We start from the raw sequence: 16,565 nt of genomic DNA, 5'->3' as shown, positions 1-16,565 counted from the left end.
ATTTTTTGCATCAAAATGTTTCGCTATCTAGTTTGTGGAGAGGCAGCCAAGAAATGGAACGTTCCAGAGGCCACCCACAAAGGAGATGGAGCAATGAAATCCACTTGTGTGCAGTTGTTCGCGAGATGGATTGTTACATCACAGAAACCATGAGGTGGCAACGGCTTGAGGCCTACATCCAGCAGCGGATTAATCATGGCTAGTGATGTGTAGCAATGCCGAGACCACAACAGCTCGGAAGAGAAAGATAACAAAGGTAAGAAAGATCATGTTTTTATTTGCTACATTGGAATTAAACTGGAAGGTGTGCAGTGACAGCTGGTTACTCGGGGTTTGAGTTTCTTTTAAGGTGCGTGATGATAGAATGGCTAGCTCCCTGATGTGTGGAACCCCATTCGGCATAGGGAAGGAGCCCCCAGCACTTTTAATTAGATATGCCGAACAACACAGGCACAACCACAAAAAACCTACGCAGTGGTACGATGGAATACTTGGAATGCAATGTAATTGACTCCCATCAGTGCACCTCAAGTCAATCAATGCAACATGTGCAGATTATCTGCGTGACTGGTTTTCCAGACGGGCAGTGGGGTCGCATCAGTGCGGAATTAAAAAAAAAACCTAATTAGGATTCGAATGAATTCCAGTTGTTCACCCACCTGCCTGCCACTTGCCCAACTGTGAATCGAAAGCAGGGCTGGTTGCCTTCTTCAACTGGAGTCACAATGTGCCGGTTTGCTTCTACGAAACGTTTTTCTGTTGCAGAATGATGCACCTATTAAAATCAACGGGGATATTTTGCTTTACATTACGGGCAAATACGTTTGGTATTTGAGCCATTCTCTGAACGGAGAAGCTGTGTTAAGAAGGTGCTATGTGCTTACCCCTTGTAAAAGCTTGACAGAACATTTCTAACGTGAGTTTTGTTATGCATGACACAATGCACTCCCTGCCCCCCCCCCCCCCCCGACAGTGATTTGATGGATCGTAATCACCGTTAAGATTTTTATTCGAGTTGCAATAAAAGACAAAAGATTGGTTTAATCTCATTGTTACAAGTTCACTACTCATTTGCAATTTTGTGTAACGCATGTGCCTATGATCGCAGTTTTCATGACTTACATAATCAGTTATCGCGCGGGTGATTTGACAGGTATCATACGAATGTAAAAATGGATTCGATCCATCGTTCGGTGTGCAATTCTCATCAACATCCAGATGACTGAGGGCGCATATCGATACAAAACTAGTCGTTGTCGTCACCGGTTTCACTGTCACTTTAAGTGCCTTTGCACTGCGTTTTAATGAAACCTTGTTTGACACCAGGCCGAACCAATTTGCAAGAAACAATTGCACTAACGGCTAACGATGTGCTCCTACGAAATGAACAATGTCGCCGTGTTGGCGAAACTGCTCTAATTTGGCTGTTAAGCTCGCAAAAACACATGAGAATGTTCGCTCGTTTCCGTGGTCGTTATTGTAATACTGTAGTGTATAAATTCTACGGCTGCAATGCCGGCTGCTTGAAGGTGTGAATTGACCCTCATCGGAGCATCACTGCTGCCGCACTGCATTACACACGGCAGTCGCTAAAGTGCGGGTGGAGGCAAATGAAAAAACATTCACGACCTCACACATTAGGCTACAGGTAATGTAAGTATCTGTTTCCAACACTGCTTTCAGATGTTTTTCTTGTATCTAATGTAAATATGATACAAATAAAAAACAAGTTATACAACAATTGTTTTCTGTAATTTCAATCTAAAATCGATTCTACACCACTTTGCTTTGTGTTCCGTAACAGTGAAGACGATGACATTTATTTTGATGTGCAAGCTAAGACAACATCAATACAGTGCACTGGTCTTAAAATCTCAACACGTCTGTCAATAACACCGCCATGGACCACAAGAACATTATAATAGGTGACGTTTTTGAGCAATGTCCCTTCTTTAATGGCAGCGTTAGTGACGAATGTTGCCTGTTAAAAAATCCACCTCAAGACAAAATATTCAAGGTGACAAGGTCACGAGTTAACAGGTCCCTGTAGGGTGGGCTGGTAGGAACATTGGAATTTTGCGCAATTTTATTACACCCAACAGCACGAGATTTCACTTCGTTAAAGTATTGAAAGGGGACGGACGGACGGACACATTAATCTATTGCAGGCTGGTACACTCAGTTTACAACTTCGTTCCTACCAGTAAAATCCCACTCAAGGTTCCTGCAATGTTGCTCAGCCACTGTTATTCCACTGGCATTTTTTGTTGTAATGGGCCCTAACAATGATCACCATTCCACCATGACCTGTCAATCTATAGAAGAGGCTTTCTATTCCCCGAATTTGGAGAAAGCCTTGCACTGGCACACCAAGCATTTACCGATGTCATCGTCAAAATGATAGACAGGCCGATGAACCATTTGTAAGTCAACAGTGGACGCATTAATCAGATATTGGGGCTCCTACAACAGCAATGGTGACATTTTCACCACAAGTTATGGATCACGGTGAGGTCTTAATATGGGAGGTCAGCAATGGATTCTTGAATCCATTGATTCTTGAATCCATTGCTGAGAAGCTGGGAGTGTAACCTCCTGGTATCCCTGGGTTTTCAACAGATACTCTGGTTTCCTCCCACGTGAGACTGATTAATTATTAATAAAAAAATCGGCCAAACATCCCAATGCAGGACCCCCCTGAAAACCTTGAGAATCAGTAAGGGAATAAACAAAATTAAAATGGAATGTAAGAAAATTAAAAGAGGATTTGCACTCTGGGTATTGCTAATTAGCTCAAGACAAGATGAGACTATTTTTGGCAAAGGCATCATTAAGATGTCCAAATAAAAGCTATGCTCTGCTATACAAGATCTCAAATATCCAACCATGAGTCTGGTGCCTCTTGATCAGATCAATAAATAGGACATCACCAGGTCATGTAGCCAAGAAAGCAAGCACCATGGGAATTCGTAGCTAAACCTCAGTCTACTGGAAAAGGAGAGGTGAGGTAAAGGTGACCAAAGGACAATGCCCAATTTGCAATCACCACACTTAAAAGGAACCAACCAACCAAAGCACACATACAAAGGTCCCCTATAGAGCCCACACAGGCTGTTGGGGCAAGTACTGTTAGCTATCACCTAATAAAGGCTGGCACAGCACAGGAGAGGGTGGTTGCGTGGCCAGCACCACACCCAGCTGCCTTTGTCTCCCCAGTGCTGATGTTTACACGTCGCACGTGGTACTCATTTACAGTTGCGTCCACTTTGGGGAGGCTCAGGACCGGTTCAGATAATCACCACTGATGTTAGTCGCTGCCGGAAACCAAACTAAGGTTACCAGATTCATAGCGCAATGCGCAAATCACTATACTACCACATAATAAGAAACTATTCCCCCTATAGCCTTCACAGGCTGTTGGGGCAAGTGCTGCGAACGACTATCTATGAATGCAGAAATGGCAAACAAGGCTAGCATCACGTCCGGTTACCATTGTCTTCCTAGCAGTGATGTTTACACACTGCACCAGGTACCCATTTCAGGCTGAGTCGACCTAGAAGAGGGCCCCTAGTTTGCCGGATTTCGTAGTGCAGTACGCTAACCACTGCACTCCCGCTCCCGAAACAAAGACACATACACACGCACACACCCACCCACTCTACTTTCACGACAGCCTTGGCATGGCGTCGCATTGTGCAAAAATCCCACGCGATCTGGTAGGTGTTCGCCGCATGGTATTTTTGGTATCCCCATCTGGTCGGTCAGATGGGATTCCCCGTTTTCGATGTCCTATGCCTTGAGCAGTGGCAGCAGGTTGGGCTTGGCCGTGGCTTGGACGAGAGCCATTGCGTAGATATGGACCCGGGCATCGACCACCATCCCCTTGTTGGACATCTCTGCATGGAGGAACCAGGAACGAGGCAGGCATTGTACCTTTAGGAACATTGTTAGCAGTCTCTCACTGACCAGGATTATGTTTTGCTGTGGAGGATTGCTATAATTAATGTTGGGGCTGGGTCAGTGTGATCGTTAACTGTTGTCTAGGTTTGGGTAAGTGCCAGACTTCCCTCCCCACCCCCCTCACAATTTATTCCAATTGTGCTAGTGTTATGGGATTAATCCATTCAGAAATGTCGCAGAACAGTGCACGTTAGAGATGTGTTGTGGGAGAGGTAGTTGGCCCACAGCACTTTGAATTTGGCAACCCGAGTCAGCTTCCATCCACGACTAACGCCAGACGAGCGTTATCTGGACCGGTCCTGATCACCTTCCCCCACTTCACCAAGCCACACTGCCTGGCATGGTTAAGTATGGTAAAACAACCCCCAAGACCAACACGGCATGAGGAGGCTGTCACCTAAAAGTCAATTAAACAATGGGCGGTAGGTACACTCTATTATGAACAGCGTAAAAAGGGTTAAAAGCACTCTAAACATCTACTTCAAAAATGTAAGCGGCAACAGTCTGAATTGGATAGTTCACTCTCTGCCAGTGAAAATCTCCAGTAACTCATGCACTTGCCATTAATAAAGCAGCAGCAAAAAACTCCAAGCCAATGCCTCTACTTCCTTCCTGAATGACGGTACATTTTGTAACGCACTGGCAGACAGGGCATTATTGCACTGGCAGATAGACACATGAGTTGAAAAAGGGGAGGAAGCATATTTTGAGGCTCCGAGCATATAATTACTCCCAGCATAAACACACACTCACCTGTCAGCTTTTGCAGAAGTTCATTGACTGGCACCAACAGAACCTCAATAAATTCTGGGAAAACAGAAAGGACAAACGGATAAAGAACACACCAGTAGCATTGTTTCACTGTTACCAATTAACCGTCAGTAGCATAAACGAATTGGTGAGAAAAGGTGACTAGTGTCAGTGATGAAGCTGCTGCCTTATTATACCTGAACAATACAGAGTGTGAGCTATTGCATTTTATATATGTTTTCACTAAATAATGAAGAGTATGAAATGGAGCCTCATAAAAACAAGCCTACGACCACAAGCTTTTCAACTTAACTCCGGTTTGAATGTTTTGTCTGGCAAACCTCCGTGTATATCGGGGCTTTATACAACAATGAAGTTTATCAACACTCGATTGTATCATTTTTCCGACGCTTCTAAGTCTGTGCCTGGTAGATTTGTAGTTTTATTAGGCTCTGTTAAATATAATTAGTGGAAATATACAAATGCTTGGCTTGCAATAGGTATTGGATAATGAAGGACACATACCTCCTTCATCTGAAAAATAAGGAAAGAAAGTTAAATTACAAAGGATGTTTAAAGGGCAAAACAGCAAAGTCCATTCATGTACTATACTATGCTTCCTTGCACATGCTCCCTGCCTTCAGAAAGCGCCACTGACCAGCATGGTGAAGTATAGTCAAATAACCCCCATGACTCACTTGGCATGGGGTTGGGGGGCTCATCCAGGAGTGGATTGACAAAATGGTTGTACATGTACAGTTCAAGAGTCCGTGAACATGAGTAAGTTTTCAGTGTCAAAATGTCACTGCCCACCAGCTATATTCGTTAACAAAGTGCACCATCTGCTTTAAAGCGTATGTAAAATACCCTGTGACATTCTCATTGTTAGGAGTGGACAGATGTGTACTTAAGTCACATCTCAAATGCAATACTTTTAAAATTGCCCCAACTTAGCCAGGTGGCTCAGGTCAGAGTTGAGCTGGCACCGATGAGATCGTGGATTTGAATATGGACGGCTGCCCAAGATTCAACCCATGTTGTATGGGGATAGTGAGATTGTCTCAACCCAGTCACAAATGACTGCACAACGAAAACATTCTTTAGATTTGCACTGAATTTGCCGATATTTCAGCTCTGAGAATTAAAAGAGTATCGGTCTGATTGCAATGCGTTGAACAACTCTGTCTATAGCACACGAATAGCAAAGTGCTGCCCCCTATCATGGCTTAGAGGTAACATTTTATAACGGGTGTGTTGTGAGATCTTCATGACCGTGTTCTCATATGGGGTGATGCGCTGCCCTCTGAGCGTTCCAAATTGATTCTTCGTCTCGTGGCATGATGCCAAGAGCACAATCAGGATACAATTGCAGGGCAAAAAAAAATGAAGAAATGTTTTCCCCATGTATCTTACAAAATAGTATCTCTACTTGACCAGTCAGCAAAGTCTCCCTTGTGAGAAATTAACAATTTCATTGAGCTCTCACTAAAATGTAGGGTAAGGCACCAAATTAAAATACAACATTATCATTACTCGGACCAAGATACATTATGATGAGCATCTCCAGGATGCCCAGAGGGTAAAGCAAAAGTGACAATTCGCCCTGAGCCTAACAGAAAAGAGGGTGCCACAACAAACCTGTATTTTCGTTGCAAAGGAATAAGGGGGCTTCAAGTGGCATTCTGCCCTTGGTCTCTAGCTGCCAGGCCTCCAGTAACCTATGGACAGCCCTGACTGCCCTGACTGCCATCACTATCGTTCCACCAGAATCCATGTTAACATCGTCATCACTACCACAGTCATTAAAATAATCAACCAGGCAGTGGTGGGACACGCCTGTGATCCGGAACTTTGGACGCAAGGGTTGGTGAATCACACAGGTTTGTGAAATGTGCTGGGCTGCAAGGTGGCCAAAAGATTGCAGTGTAGCAAGTGGGTTCATGAACCCATACTTCCGGATCGTTGAATATTATCCTCTCTCATTGGTGGATTTTCTCTATATACTCCAATTTCCTCAAGAAATACACTTCTGAACTACATATTTTCCAAACAACCCAATGTAGCAGAACTCTCCTAAGAATGAGTCTTCAGATACAGTTAACTACTGTTTTCCCGAGTAAATCAATATAACGATTTATTTATTTATACCTTAACATTCATCAACAACAAGTTACAGTTAACTCCCGATCATCCATGGATGGATTATCCAGCTTGCGGATTAACCGTGCTTGTGAAAAAAATAATATCTGTACGTGTGAAGGAGCGAGCGGTGGGGACGACTCACCAAGCTCCTGTTGAGGCCTCCGGTTTTCAGGGTCGTCCCCGTTGATGACGGCAGAGACGAGCAGCTCCGTGCAGTTGGAAATGCCCGGGTCGAGGCACAGAACTGCATTGCAAGACAATGGCAATGCTTCATTCACAATAACCTCCTGAGTGGCTTCGCTACTCATTCATTGACCGACTGTTCAGTTGCAAGTTGATTGAAGAAATCCTATTCCATAATTACAGAAGGTTTTCACCTTGGCCAGAAAAAAATATTTCTTAATATGGTTTTGGCATTTTCTTCGCCAAGTGTAGTAGTTCAATTGAAGACCTGCAATGCAGAGAGTCGCCCACTGAAAATGATATTGGACATGCAAGTGTCTTGATCCTGCACACAACAAGTACAGTGAGGGAAAAAAGTATTTGATCCCCTGCTGATTTTGTACGTTTGCCCACTGACAAAGAAATGATCAGTCTATAATTTTATGGTAGCTTTATTTGAACAGTGAGAGACAGAATAATACCCAAAAAATCCAGAAAAACGCATGTCAAAAATGTTATAAATTGATTTGCATTTTAATGAGGGAAATAAGTATTTGACCCCTCTGCAAAACATGACTTAGTACTTGGTGGCAAAACCCTTGTTGGCAATCACAGAGGTCAGACGTTTCTTGTAGTTGGCCACCAGGTTTGCACACATCTCAGGAGGGATTTGTCCCACTCCTCTTTGCAGATCTTCTCCAAGTCATTAAGGTTTCGAGGCTGACGTTTGGCAACTCGAACCTTCAGCTCCCTCCACAGATTTTCTATGGGATTAAGGTCTGGAGACAGGCTAGGCCACTCCAGGAGATTAATGTGCTTCTTCTTGAGCCACTCCTTTGTTGCCTTGGCCGTGTGTTTTGGGTCATTGTCATGCTGGAATACCCATCCACGACCCATTTTCAATGCCCTGGCTGAGGGAAGGTTCTCACTCAAGATTGACGGTACATGGCCCCGTCCATCGTCCCTTTGATGCGGTGAAATTGTCCTGTCCCCTTAGCAAACCCCCCCCCAAAGCATAATGTTTCCACCTCCATGTTTGACGATGGGGATGGTGTTCTTGGGGTCATAGGCAGCATTTCTCCTCCTCCAAACACGGCGAGTTGAGTTGATGCCAAAGAGCTCCATTTTGGTCTCATCTGACCACAACACTTTCACCCAGCTGTCCTCTGAATCATTCAGATGTTCATTGGCAAACTTCAGACGGGCATGTATATGTGCTTTCTTGAGCAGGGGGACCTTGCGGGCGCTGCAGGATTTCAGTCCTTCACGGCGTAGTGTGTTACCAATTGTTTTCTTGGTGACTATGGTCCCAGCTGCCTTGAGATCATTGACAAGATCCTCCCGTGTAGTTCTGGGCTGATTCCTCACCGTTCTCATGATCATTGCAACTCCACGAGGTGAGATCTTGCATGGAGCCCCAGGCTGAGGGAGAATGACAGTTCTTTTGTGTTTCTTCCATTTGCGAATACTCGCACCAACTGTTGTCACCTTCTCACCAAGCTGATTGGCAATGGTCTTGTAGCCCATTCCAGCCTTGTGTAGGTCTACAATCTTGTTCCTGACATCCTTGGAGAGCTCTTTGGTCTTGGCCATGGTGGAGAGTTTAGAATCTGATTGATTGCTTCTGTGGACAGGAGTCTTTTATACAGGTAACAAGCTGAGATTAGGAGCACTCCCTTTAAGAGGGTGCTCCTAAACTCAGCTCGTTACCTGTATAAAAGACACCTGGGAGCTAGATATCTTTCTGATTGAGAGGGGGTCAAATACTTATTTCCCTCATTAAAATGCAAATCAATGTATCACATTTTTGACATGCGTTTTTCTGCATTTTGTTGTTGTTATTCTGTCTCTCACTGTTCAAATAAACCTACCATTAAAATTATAGACTGATCATTTCTATGTCAGTGGGCAAACGTACAAAATCAGCAGGGGATCAAATATTTTTTTTCCCTCACTGTAGGTGGAAGTGCTGCACCAGTAAAATGTGCAGCCATGCTTGAAACGTCTTGCTGTATTTACGGAGGCAAATGAAATCACTTTTTAGAAGTAGCTGCCAGTTGGATATGCAGACCTGGAGACACGCCGGTGATCTCAGCGTGATAGCCGGTCTCCTCCTGCAGCTCCCGTAGAGCAGCTGCCTGCACTGTCTCCCCGCTGTCAACTAGGCCTGCACCGCACACCCCATACACACCGCACACACCAAGTCAGCGTCTTAACACAGAACTCTCCTTTCCTGCGTGAGCGAGCACAGCACTCGTACGCACACCCTCATGAAGCCCCAGAACATTAAGATATACATCGACACAACGAGAGCTAGGGTGCAAGGGATGGAAAGTTTCAAGTTTATTTTCAAGAGATCAGGATAGTTTTTTTTGCAAGAGTGACTTGGGGCATATGTCTGCCAGTAGGGAGGGATGATTACTATGTATAACACCAATTGTGGAATTTGCGGTCATTTTATAATTTGGCATATTTTTACTCCAAAAACAGTACACAATAGCCTAATATTGCATATGATGGCAGGGGATCTCTAATGTCCAATGTGAAACAGACGGCATGTTTGATCATGGTTAGTAATAATAATAATCAGGGCGGTCGCTGGATTAGAACCGTAAACGATTGCAACAAGTGGAGAACGCGTTACTGCTCGGCTGTGTGACCCGCCTTTAGATACACATCTCCCTAGCACCTCCCCCGTGATGGCACAGGAGAGGGTGGGAAAGGTCTTTTGGATGGGAAGGGAAGGCTTAAAATAAAATCGGTATTTTTCTTCCCTGCACCCCCTGTCCCAGGCAATGTTGATTCTTTAGGACTAGTGGTTTAAACAAGCCTGAGTGCCTTACACATGCAGTGTAGTGATGTCATGAGATGTGCAATGCTTGATGGGAGGACTGGGCCAATGATCAAGATCACCCATTTAGTTCCAGCTCACATGCACTCTTCTGTTCAACAGGTTTCTCGTCATTTACAGAAAGGGTGATGATCAGAATTTTAGGATTTGCAATTATATGGCTCTTAAATACCGAAGCAACTCAATTTCATCTCAACCATTCCAAGGCTCTGCTGGAGTCTTGCCAAAGGGACCACCGGTGGCAGCTGTCCCTATGCTGCTCAAGGTGTATGCATAGCCGACGCGCACATGGGAATGTGCACTATGTGCAAACCATGTGTCGTCCAGAAGGAGGGCAATATTGCTGTGTTTTTTTTCTTCCCAATTAAGTCATTTACAGGTAATTGTTAAAAAATTAGCAAGAAGCAATGTTAGAATTAGTGGTGTTCCTGGTCAAACGACTAACTCACCGGCGGGCAGCTCTATCGTGTAACAGCCCATGGGCGGCCGGAATTGCTTCACCAGCAGCAGGCAGTCGTGGTGTAGCGTTCGCTTGAGGATGGCCATGATGGCTACACCTGTACGTGGGGGGGGGGGGCGTGTGGGGGTGGTGTGGAATGAGCTGCAACGTAACAGCTAAACATATATATTTCCTTAGGCTCAACTGCACTCACCGTTGCCTATTTTACAAAAACCCGTTAAATTCCCCGGGGCGTGCTGGTGTTGACTTTTTGCTGTGTGCCCACTTGTTGTTTTTGTCGGACAACATGCATAGTGCAAATGAGCATCCACGACAGCCAGCCCTGCATACTGAGCAACAGTTGTAAGGGATTTGGCTTTATTGTTGGGTTATAATCCGTTTAAGCCAACAAAATCATTGTCTACAGTGCAATGAAAACGCACTGCTCTAATAAGTGACCAAACCAAAATGGAAAGCAATCCTATCTTTGCTTGACAAAATAAAGTTTTCATGTTTTAGGATCCCTGAAAATGCCAACTGAGATACATTAGACTGTCAGTGTGCATCTATGCAGAGTGTTTGTGTTTCATGATTTGTTTTGACACAGAATATGATGTATTTGTATTTAGCAATCTGACGGTGTGTTTACCGCACAAAGCATTTGCTATCTCGTGTTTGAGGACAACTCTGTGCTGATAACACAATGTTACGAAATATTAGTGAGCTGAAAGTGAACAAAACACCACTAGATGGACAAATTTGGGTAATTGCTCAAAATTAATTAAAATTACCAGACAGCTCTTCTTTGAAAAGGTCATTAAGCTGAAGATGGAAGGGCCCCGTGAGATGTAATTGCAAGGGGTGGCCGGCAAAGACGGCACGAGTAAAAGCGGCACAGTAAAGACACCACATGAAAATGGCACAGGTAAAAACGGCACAGTAAAAATGACAAAGTAAAAACGGCACAAGTGAAAACAAATAATCATCGAGGTTTAGGGTTAACCATCTCTTTAATTCAGATCTGTATATAACTGTGAGCACTGTACTAACAGTTATAAGTAGTCCTGTTTGATAGTACCATTTTTTTTCAGTTTACACCTGTGCCATTTTTTCCTGCACTATATCCTCCTGTGCCATTTTTTTCCTACGTCAGTTTTCCCCATGCCATTTTTGCCGACGATTAATTACGAGGCGACGCTTTGCGCTACGGGAGACGCCAGTGGCGGTCCTCACCGTCAGTGCCGCAGCTCGCCGTCCTCGTTGTCCTTTTCACGGTCTCCCAGGTCCTGCAGAGAAAGCCGTTCATGAGATTCACCGCACAATTTCACATCTGACTCTGAAATAGGTGCACATATATATATTTAAAATTACTCTCCCCCCATTGAAATATTATGAAATTGTCAATGTTGCCGGGTCAAGTTTCGATGCAACAATAATTTCTCGACTGGCCACCGTGGAGAATGCAGCACTTCTAGTAGCTGCTTGGGTCTTACGTGAACCAATCGCAACTTCGTCAACCAATCACATACAACGTATATGGATGGGTATTAAGAGATTCTTACGCACACAATTCTACGTAAGTATCGTGAACGTAAGAATCGATTTTAATCGATGGATCTTCACACATTTACGAAACACAAATAGTGCTGACATAGGCATTAAGGCAGAGAGAAAAGTATTCATCCCAAAATGGGCCCCCTACAGAGGGAAATAACCTTGGAAGAGATACTGTATAGGTTAATAGTATTTTTACTATAGCAACCGATGCTGAGCATAATACCACGATTATACATATTCATGTTGCATTTTTTTAATCTACGGCCCACTGTCAATCCACTGCTGGATGAACGTCCTCTCCATGCATGTGTCAGTCATGGGGGTTGCTTGACCATACTTCACCACGTTCGTCAGTACGGTATTGGTAAAGAGACCCAGTTTAGACAGCAACTATGTTAGCCATGGGCAGGAATCCAACTCGAGGTAGCTGGGTTCGTAGTGCCGTGCGCGAGCCGCTGGGATACTCCTCCAGCATTAACCATATTGTTTAACAGTAATGCAAAGGAATTCTTAAAATATAAATTTAAAAGAACAAAAAAACAAGACTTTGAAAAAAGACCTTATTTGTCCTTTTGGATCCAAGTATGTTGTCTGTTCCACTTTAAGCCATTTTCCAGTCCAGAGAGCCTACGATGAGATTAGAGGAAGGTGTTTCTGGATGCCATTCAAAATTATTGCAATCCTTTGTGAAATTAAACATTGTGATGGTGGAATTACTGACTCAGAAACTGACTCACCTCTTCCTTAACCACCTTTGACTTAGCAGCATGAGGGCCATCTTTTTTCTCCATTCTCTTCCTTCAACTGCAATTTAAAAAAAATACTGTTGTCATTGTTATCTTATAACCATAGGTGATCGCCATTGAGCAACTGATGTAAAGTTGAATAATATTCAAGAAGGGCCACATTTTCCAATTTGGGCCCTCTAAATTTATGGTCCAGAGGTTGATTGGTTTCACTCGCTGGCCTGGGATTGTCTAATATTCTGATTTGAATGAAGTCTCACACTAAATACGTAAATGTATGCAAATCGTCATCTTCAGTGAACAAAGTAATTCAACTTCCATGGAATGTGACACTATGTCTGACAGAAAACAGGCAAGGCCTGCTACGGTTACTTTAATACTGCAATGCACGTACGTTTTCCATTACAATAATGTGCACCGCGTATCCGACTGTCGCATATACACCCTGACCAAGTAGCCACCCACACTTCGCGCAGTATGTGGGTGGGGTAACTGTCATTTTCTGCAGACGTTCACAAAATCCAACCTTTTCACAAGCTTCAAATCAAGATTTTCACAGAAAGTTTGAATGTATGTATGCTTCAAATTGCTCTTTCACACCATACGTAGCCAACAGTAATGGATTGTTAACCACGCAAGCATTCGCTGACTGCCAAAGCATAGAGCACTGCCCCATGTTTAAAGCAGTTTTCGCAATATTGTACACATTCCTGTGGAGGGGGCTGGTAGGAACGTTGGTTGCTCGGTCAGTGACCAGGGTCAACGGCGGCGTGGTGTATTCCGCAAATATGCCCGACTGTGAGGGCGGGCACAAGCCGGCGTGAGTAGGTTAAACGTTGAGTTTTATAAGGCACCACGGGGTGACCAGCCCCTCCACACCCAGCCCCACCCAGCCCCACCCAGCCCCCACCCAGCCCCCACCCAGCCCCCACCCAGCCCCCACCCCTCCCACCCCCCACCCAGCCCCACCCTCCCCACCCAGCCCCGTCCTCCCCACCCAGCCCCGTCCTCCCCACCCAGCCCCACCCTCCCCACCCAGCCCCTCCCCTCCCCACCCAGCCCCTCCCTACCTTCCCCTCTCCACCCAGCCCCACCCCTCCCATTTTTTATATCCGAATGTCCGGATAGACGTGGACAGACACCCACACACAATTAATCCCCTGCCTCCTGTGAGAATTAATCCCGGTTGGGCTTCCAGTCCACTACGTTTCCTACCAGTAATGCCCACTAGGAGCGCATTTGTAATATATCCGGGTGTCCAAATACACGTGGACAGACATCCACAGACATACACAATTAATCCCCTGCCTCCTGTGAATTAATCCCAGTTGGGCTTCCAGTCCATATAAGGGCACCACGGGGTGACCAGCCCCTCCCCACTCAGCCCCACCCCACCCAGCCCCACCCCTCCCACCCCCACCCTCCCCACCCAGCCCCTCCCCACCCTCCCCACCCAGCCCCTCCCTACCCTCCCCTCTCCACCCAGCCCCACCCCTCCCACGTGGACAGACATCCACAGACATACACAATTAATCCCCTGCTTCCTGTGAATTAATCCCGGTTGGCCTTCCAGTCCACTACGTTTCCTACCAGTAACAGTAACCTATTTGTACGTGGCGTAACTGAAATTTTCCATAGATGTTCTCATATCCCACCTTTTGAAATATCTGCCTGAACTTCGGTTTCCAGCGGGGAAGATATGCAAAGTTGTACTGTATCAATAGCAGGTACATTGGAAGTCCTGTATCTCAATATAGGACATAGGTAAACATGGTATACAAACGTGGTTTTGATGGGGGTAAGTTATCTAATTCTACATCCCTCTTTTGTCAATCCACTGCTGGATGATGGCCCCCGCCCACACACCACGTGGGTCATGATTTCACTATACTTCACCGTGCTGGCCTGTGCAAAGTTGGTGAAGCAACTCTTCTACAGTGTACTGGTCAACATGAAAAATGTCAATGTGGCATTTGGCAGGAATACCCTAATGCGTTTCAGCTGTAACTGGCATTTTATGTCATTGGACTTTTGTGCTTTCTTTGGCATTCGATACCAATCAAACTGCTGAAAGAACAACAAATCGTATTACAAAATATATGTATGTGCACACGGTTTGACAGTGGTTAAATACATATAATATTTGAACTTTCCATCCGTTTCATTATCGTTACATACGTGTATTTACATTCATCAATCAAAGCTTTGCCCAACTAATACTTTTGCCACTGAAAAAACAAATTTTCACCTGTCAGATGCAATCAACTCCTATAATCAACACATGCCCACATCTACGGGAAAGACGGGTTACACCCAACATACACAGATCCTGCATTGGGTGTAGTAGGTTCATTGATCAGGGCGTAAATATGCAGTGTTGTACCTGAACACACCTCTGAGTGTTTAAATTTTAAAACAAGATGAGGGAGGTTACGCCTATCATTATCACGAGCTGGTCCGTGGTTAAAGGCAATAATGCACGCCCAAACAGTACACAATGTCACGCATTGCAAATGTACAAAGGTGCCTATACACGAAATAACGTACATGAATTAACAGGTAAATTAACAAGTGCAAACAAATAATACTGTTACTGTCAATGAGTGAAGTAAACATCGTGACGTTTCGGCCCACTGCCCTTCACCAGGAAATCATTATTTCGTGTCACGGTGCGGGGCTTTTGAAACCCTGGCCAAGTGTCTGCAATCGTCTTCTTCTCCATCGTTCTTTCGGTAAAGTCACGTAAGTAAGAACCAACGAGTATGGATTCCTGCACAGACACGAAAGCTTCAAATCAAGATCGTCTTAAATTCTTCAATCGTGCCGCAGGTCGCGATGGGCAGGTCTCGTGTAGTGGGGTAAAATGTGGGTACTCCCACCCTTTTACCAAGACGACGTCTGCACCAGCGTGGACGAGTAGGCCAAAAATCCCTCCTCCCCACTCAAGAGATATTTCTCTTGAGTGGGGAGGAACCCTTGGGCCGAGGGTGGTGTGAGAAACCCATTGCGAGAGGGCTGTACCTTGGCCTCTGGCTACAAGCCGAAATATGCTGCCCAAGTGTAAGGAGAGCCCAGCGTGGGGTGTCAACACCTCCACGTCAACGTGACACATCAGGGTGGTGCGGCTTAGTAACAGAGGGTGCCTTAGCCTGCCTCGATGATGTTTCAGCACAGGACAGGGTGGTCCATATGTCTTGTGACTTCACCCTCCTCCCCCCCCCCCTCCAGCCCCCATCAATGTAATGATCAAAAAGGTTTTATTTAGAACAGAAATTAACATGTGAAAACGTGGGGGGGGGGGGGTGATAGGGTCAATTAATTAGGGGTCACAAAACATCTGGACCACCCTGCAAAACATTGCGTATAGCCATGACTCGACTTAGCAGCACACTGTGTTGTAGTACATACGTGCCAAATAGGCCATCTAAAGCCCTCCGGGCTAAACCAACTGAAATCCGTCATTAATAAACAATGCATAATCGAAGAATACGCACCGTGCTTACGGTGTCACATTGTGCACTTGTGATATGGCCGAGCATCAACAACACGTGGCGTTAACGAGCTTGGCTGAGTAATCCCATAAAAGGAGGGCGGTGCTAACACAAAACACACTCGACGTTCTTCACAACAGCCGCACACAGCCAGCGTAAGGGAAACGGATCGCGTTTGTAACGCGCAAAACACGGGTTGAGGGGTAGCTTACGCCGCAGCTCACGGGGTGTCGCACGACGTAAAGCAGCGCCCGGCGGACGAGGAGGGACGGGCGACGGCGGCGAGACCCGAGGCGGGCGCGGAGTGAATAAACAAAAGGCGGCAGGGGAGGAGAGTGGTCAGCCTCTGCTGCCGGGTCACTCGCACGGCGCGCGCTGTGACACCACGTGGTGTAGCCAGGGCCGGAAACCCCGCCCCGCCCTCAGCTACCACCCCCCGCCCTCAGCTACCCCCCCCGCCCTCAGCT

The 16,565-nt window shown here is 45.5% G+C and overlaps 1 protein-coding gene across 2 annotated transcripts; it reads right to left on the bottom strand.

The window, feature by feature from the left end:
• Window positions 1-257: 257 nt before the first annotated feature.
• Window positions 258-16,504, bottom strand: NUDT5 (nudix hydrolase 5). 2 transcript variants are annotated; one of them, XM_032954141.2, is made up of 9 exons: window positions 16,311-16,500; window positions 12,599-12,665; window positions 12,421-12,488; window positions 11,538-11,590; window positions 10,315-10,422; window positions 9,086-9,181; window positions 6,995-7,096; window positions 4,714-4,767; window positions 258-3,896 (listed from the first exon to the last, which is right to left on the bottom strand). In XM_032954141.2, exons 2-9 carry the CDS (start codon window positions 12,650-12,652, stop codon window positions 3,790-3,792), a joined length of 642 nt encoding a protein of 213 aa, XP_032810032.1. In that variant the 5' UTR covers window positions 12,653-12,665; window positions 16,311-16,500; the 3' UTR covers window positions 258-3,789. The 2 variants fall into 2 exon arrangements, with proteins under 2 accessions (XP_032810032.1, XP_075923179.1); XM_076067064.1 differs by lacking the exon at window positions 12,421-12,488 and having other exon boundaries at window positions 16,311-16,504.
• Between the last annotated feature and the right edge of the window lie 61 nt (window positions 16,505-16,565).

This window comes from Petromyzon marinus, chromosome 14 (genome assembly GCF_048934315.1).
Source record: "Petromyzon marinus isolate PM22_M1 ecotype Great Lakes invasive population chromosome 14, UKy_Petmar_22M1.pri1.0, whole genome shotgun sequence".
NCBI lineage: Eukaryota > Metazoa > Chordata > Hyperoartia > Petromyzontiformes > Petromyzontidae > Petromyzon > Petromyzon marinus.
Note: the sequence above shows the minus strand (reverse complement) of the source record. Positions and strands in the feature narration are given on the sequence as shown.

Excerpts from the sequence above, each read along its gene's own strand:
- NUDT5 (XM_032954141.2), bottom strand. The coding sequence starts at position 12,652 with ATGGAGAAAAAAGATGGCCCTCATGCTGCTAAGTCAAAGGTGGTTAAG. Across the intron at positions 10,423-11,537 it reads GGCGAGCTGCGGCACTGACG|GTGTAGCCATCATGGCCATC; the intron begins GTGAGGACCGCC and ends CCCCACGTACAG. Across the intron at positions 3,897-4,713 it reads ACTTCTGCAAAAGCTGACAG|AGATGTCCAACAAGGGGATG; the intron begins GTGAGTGTGTGT and ends TCCTCCATGCAG.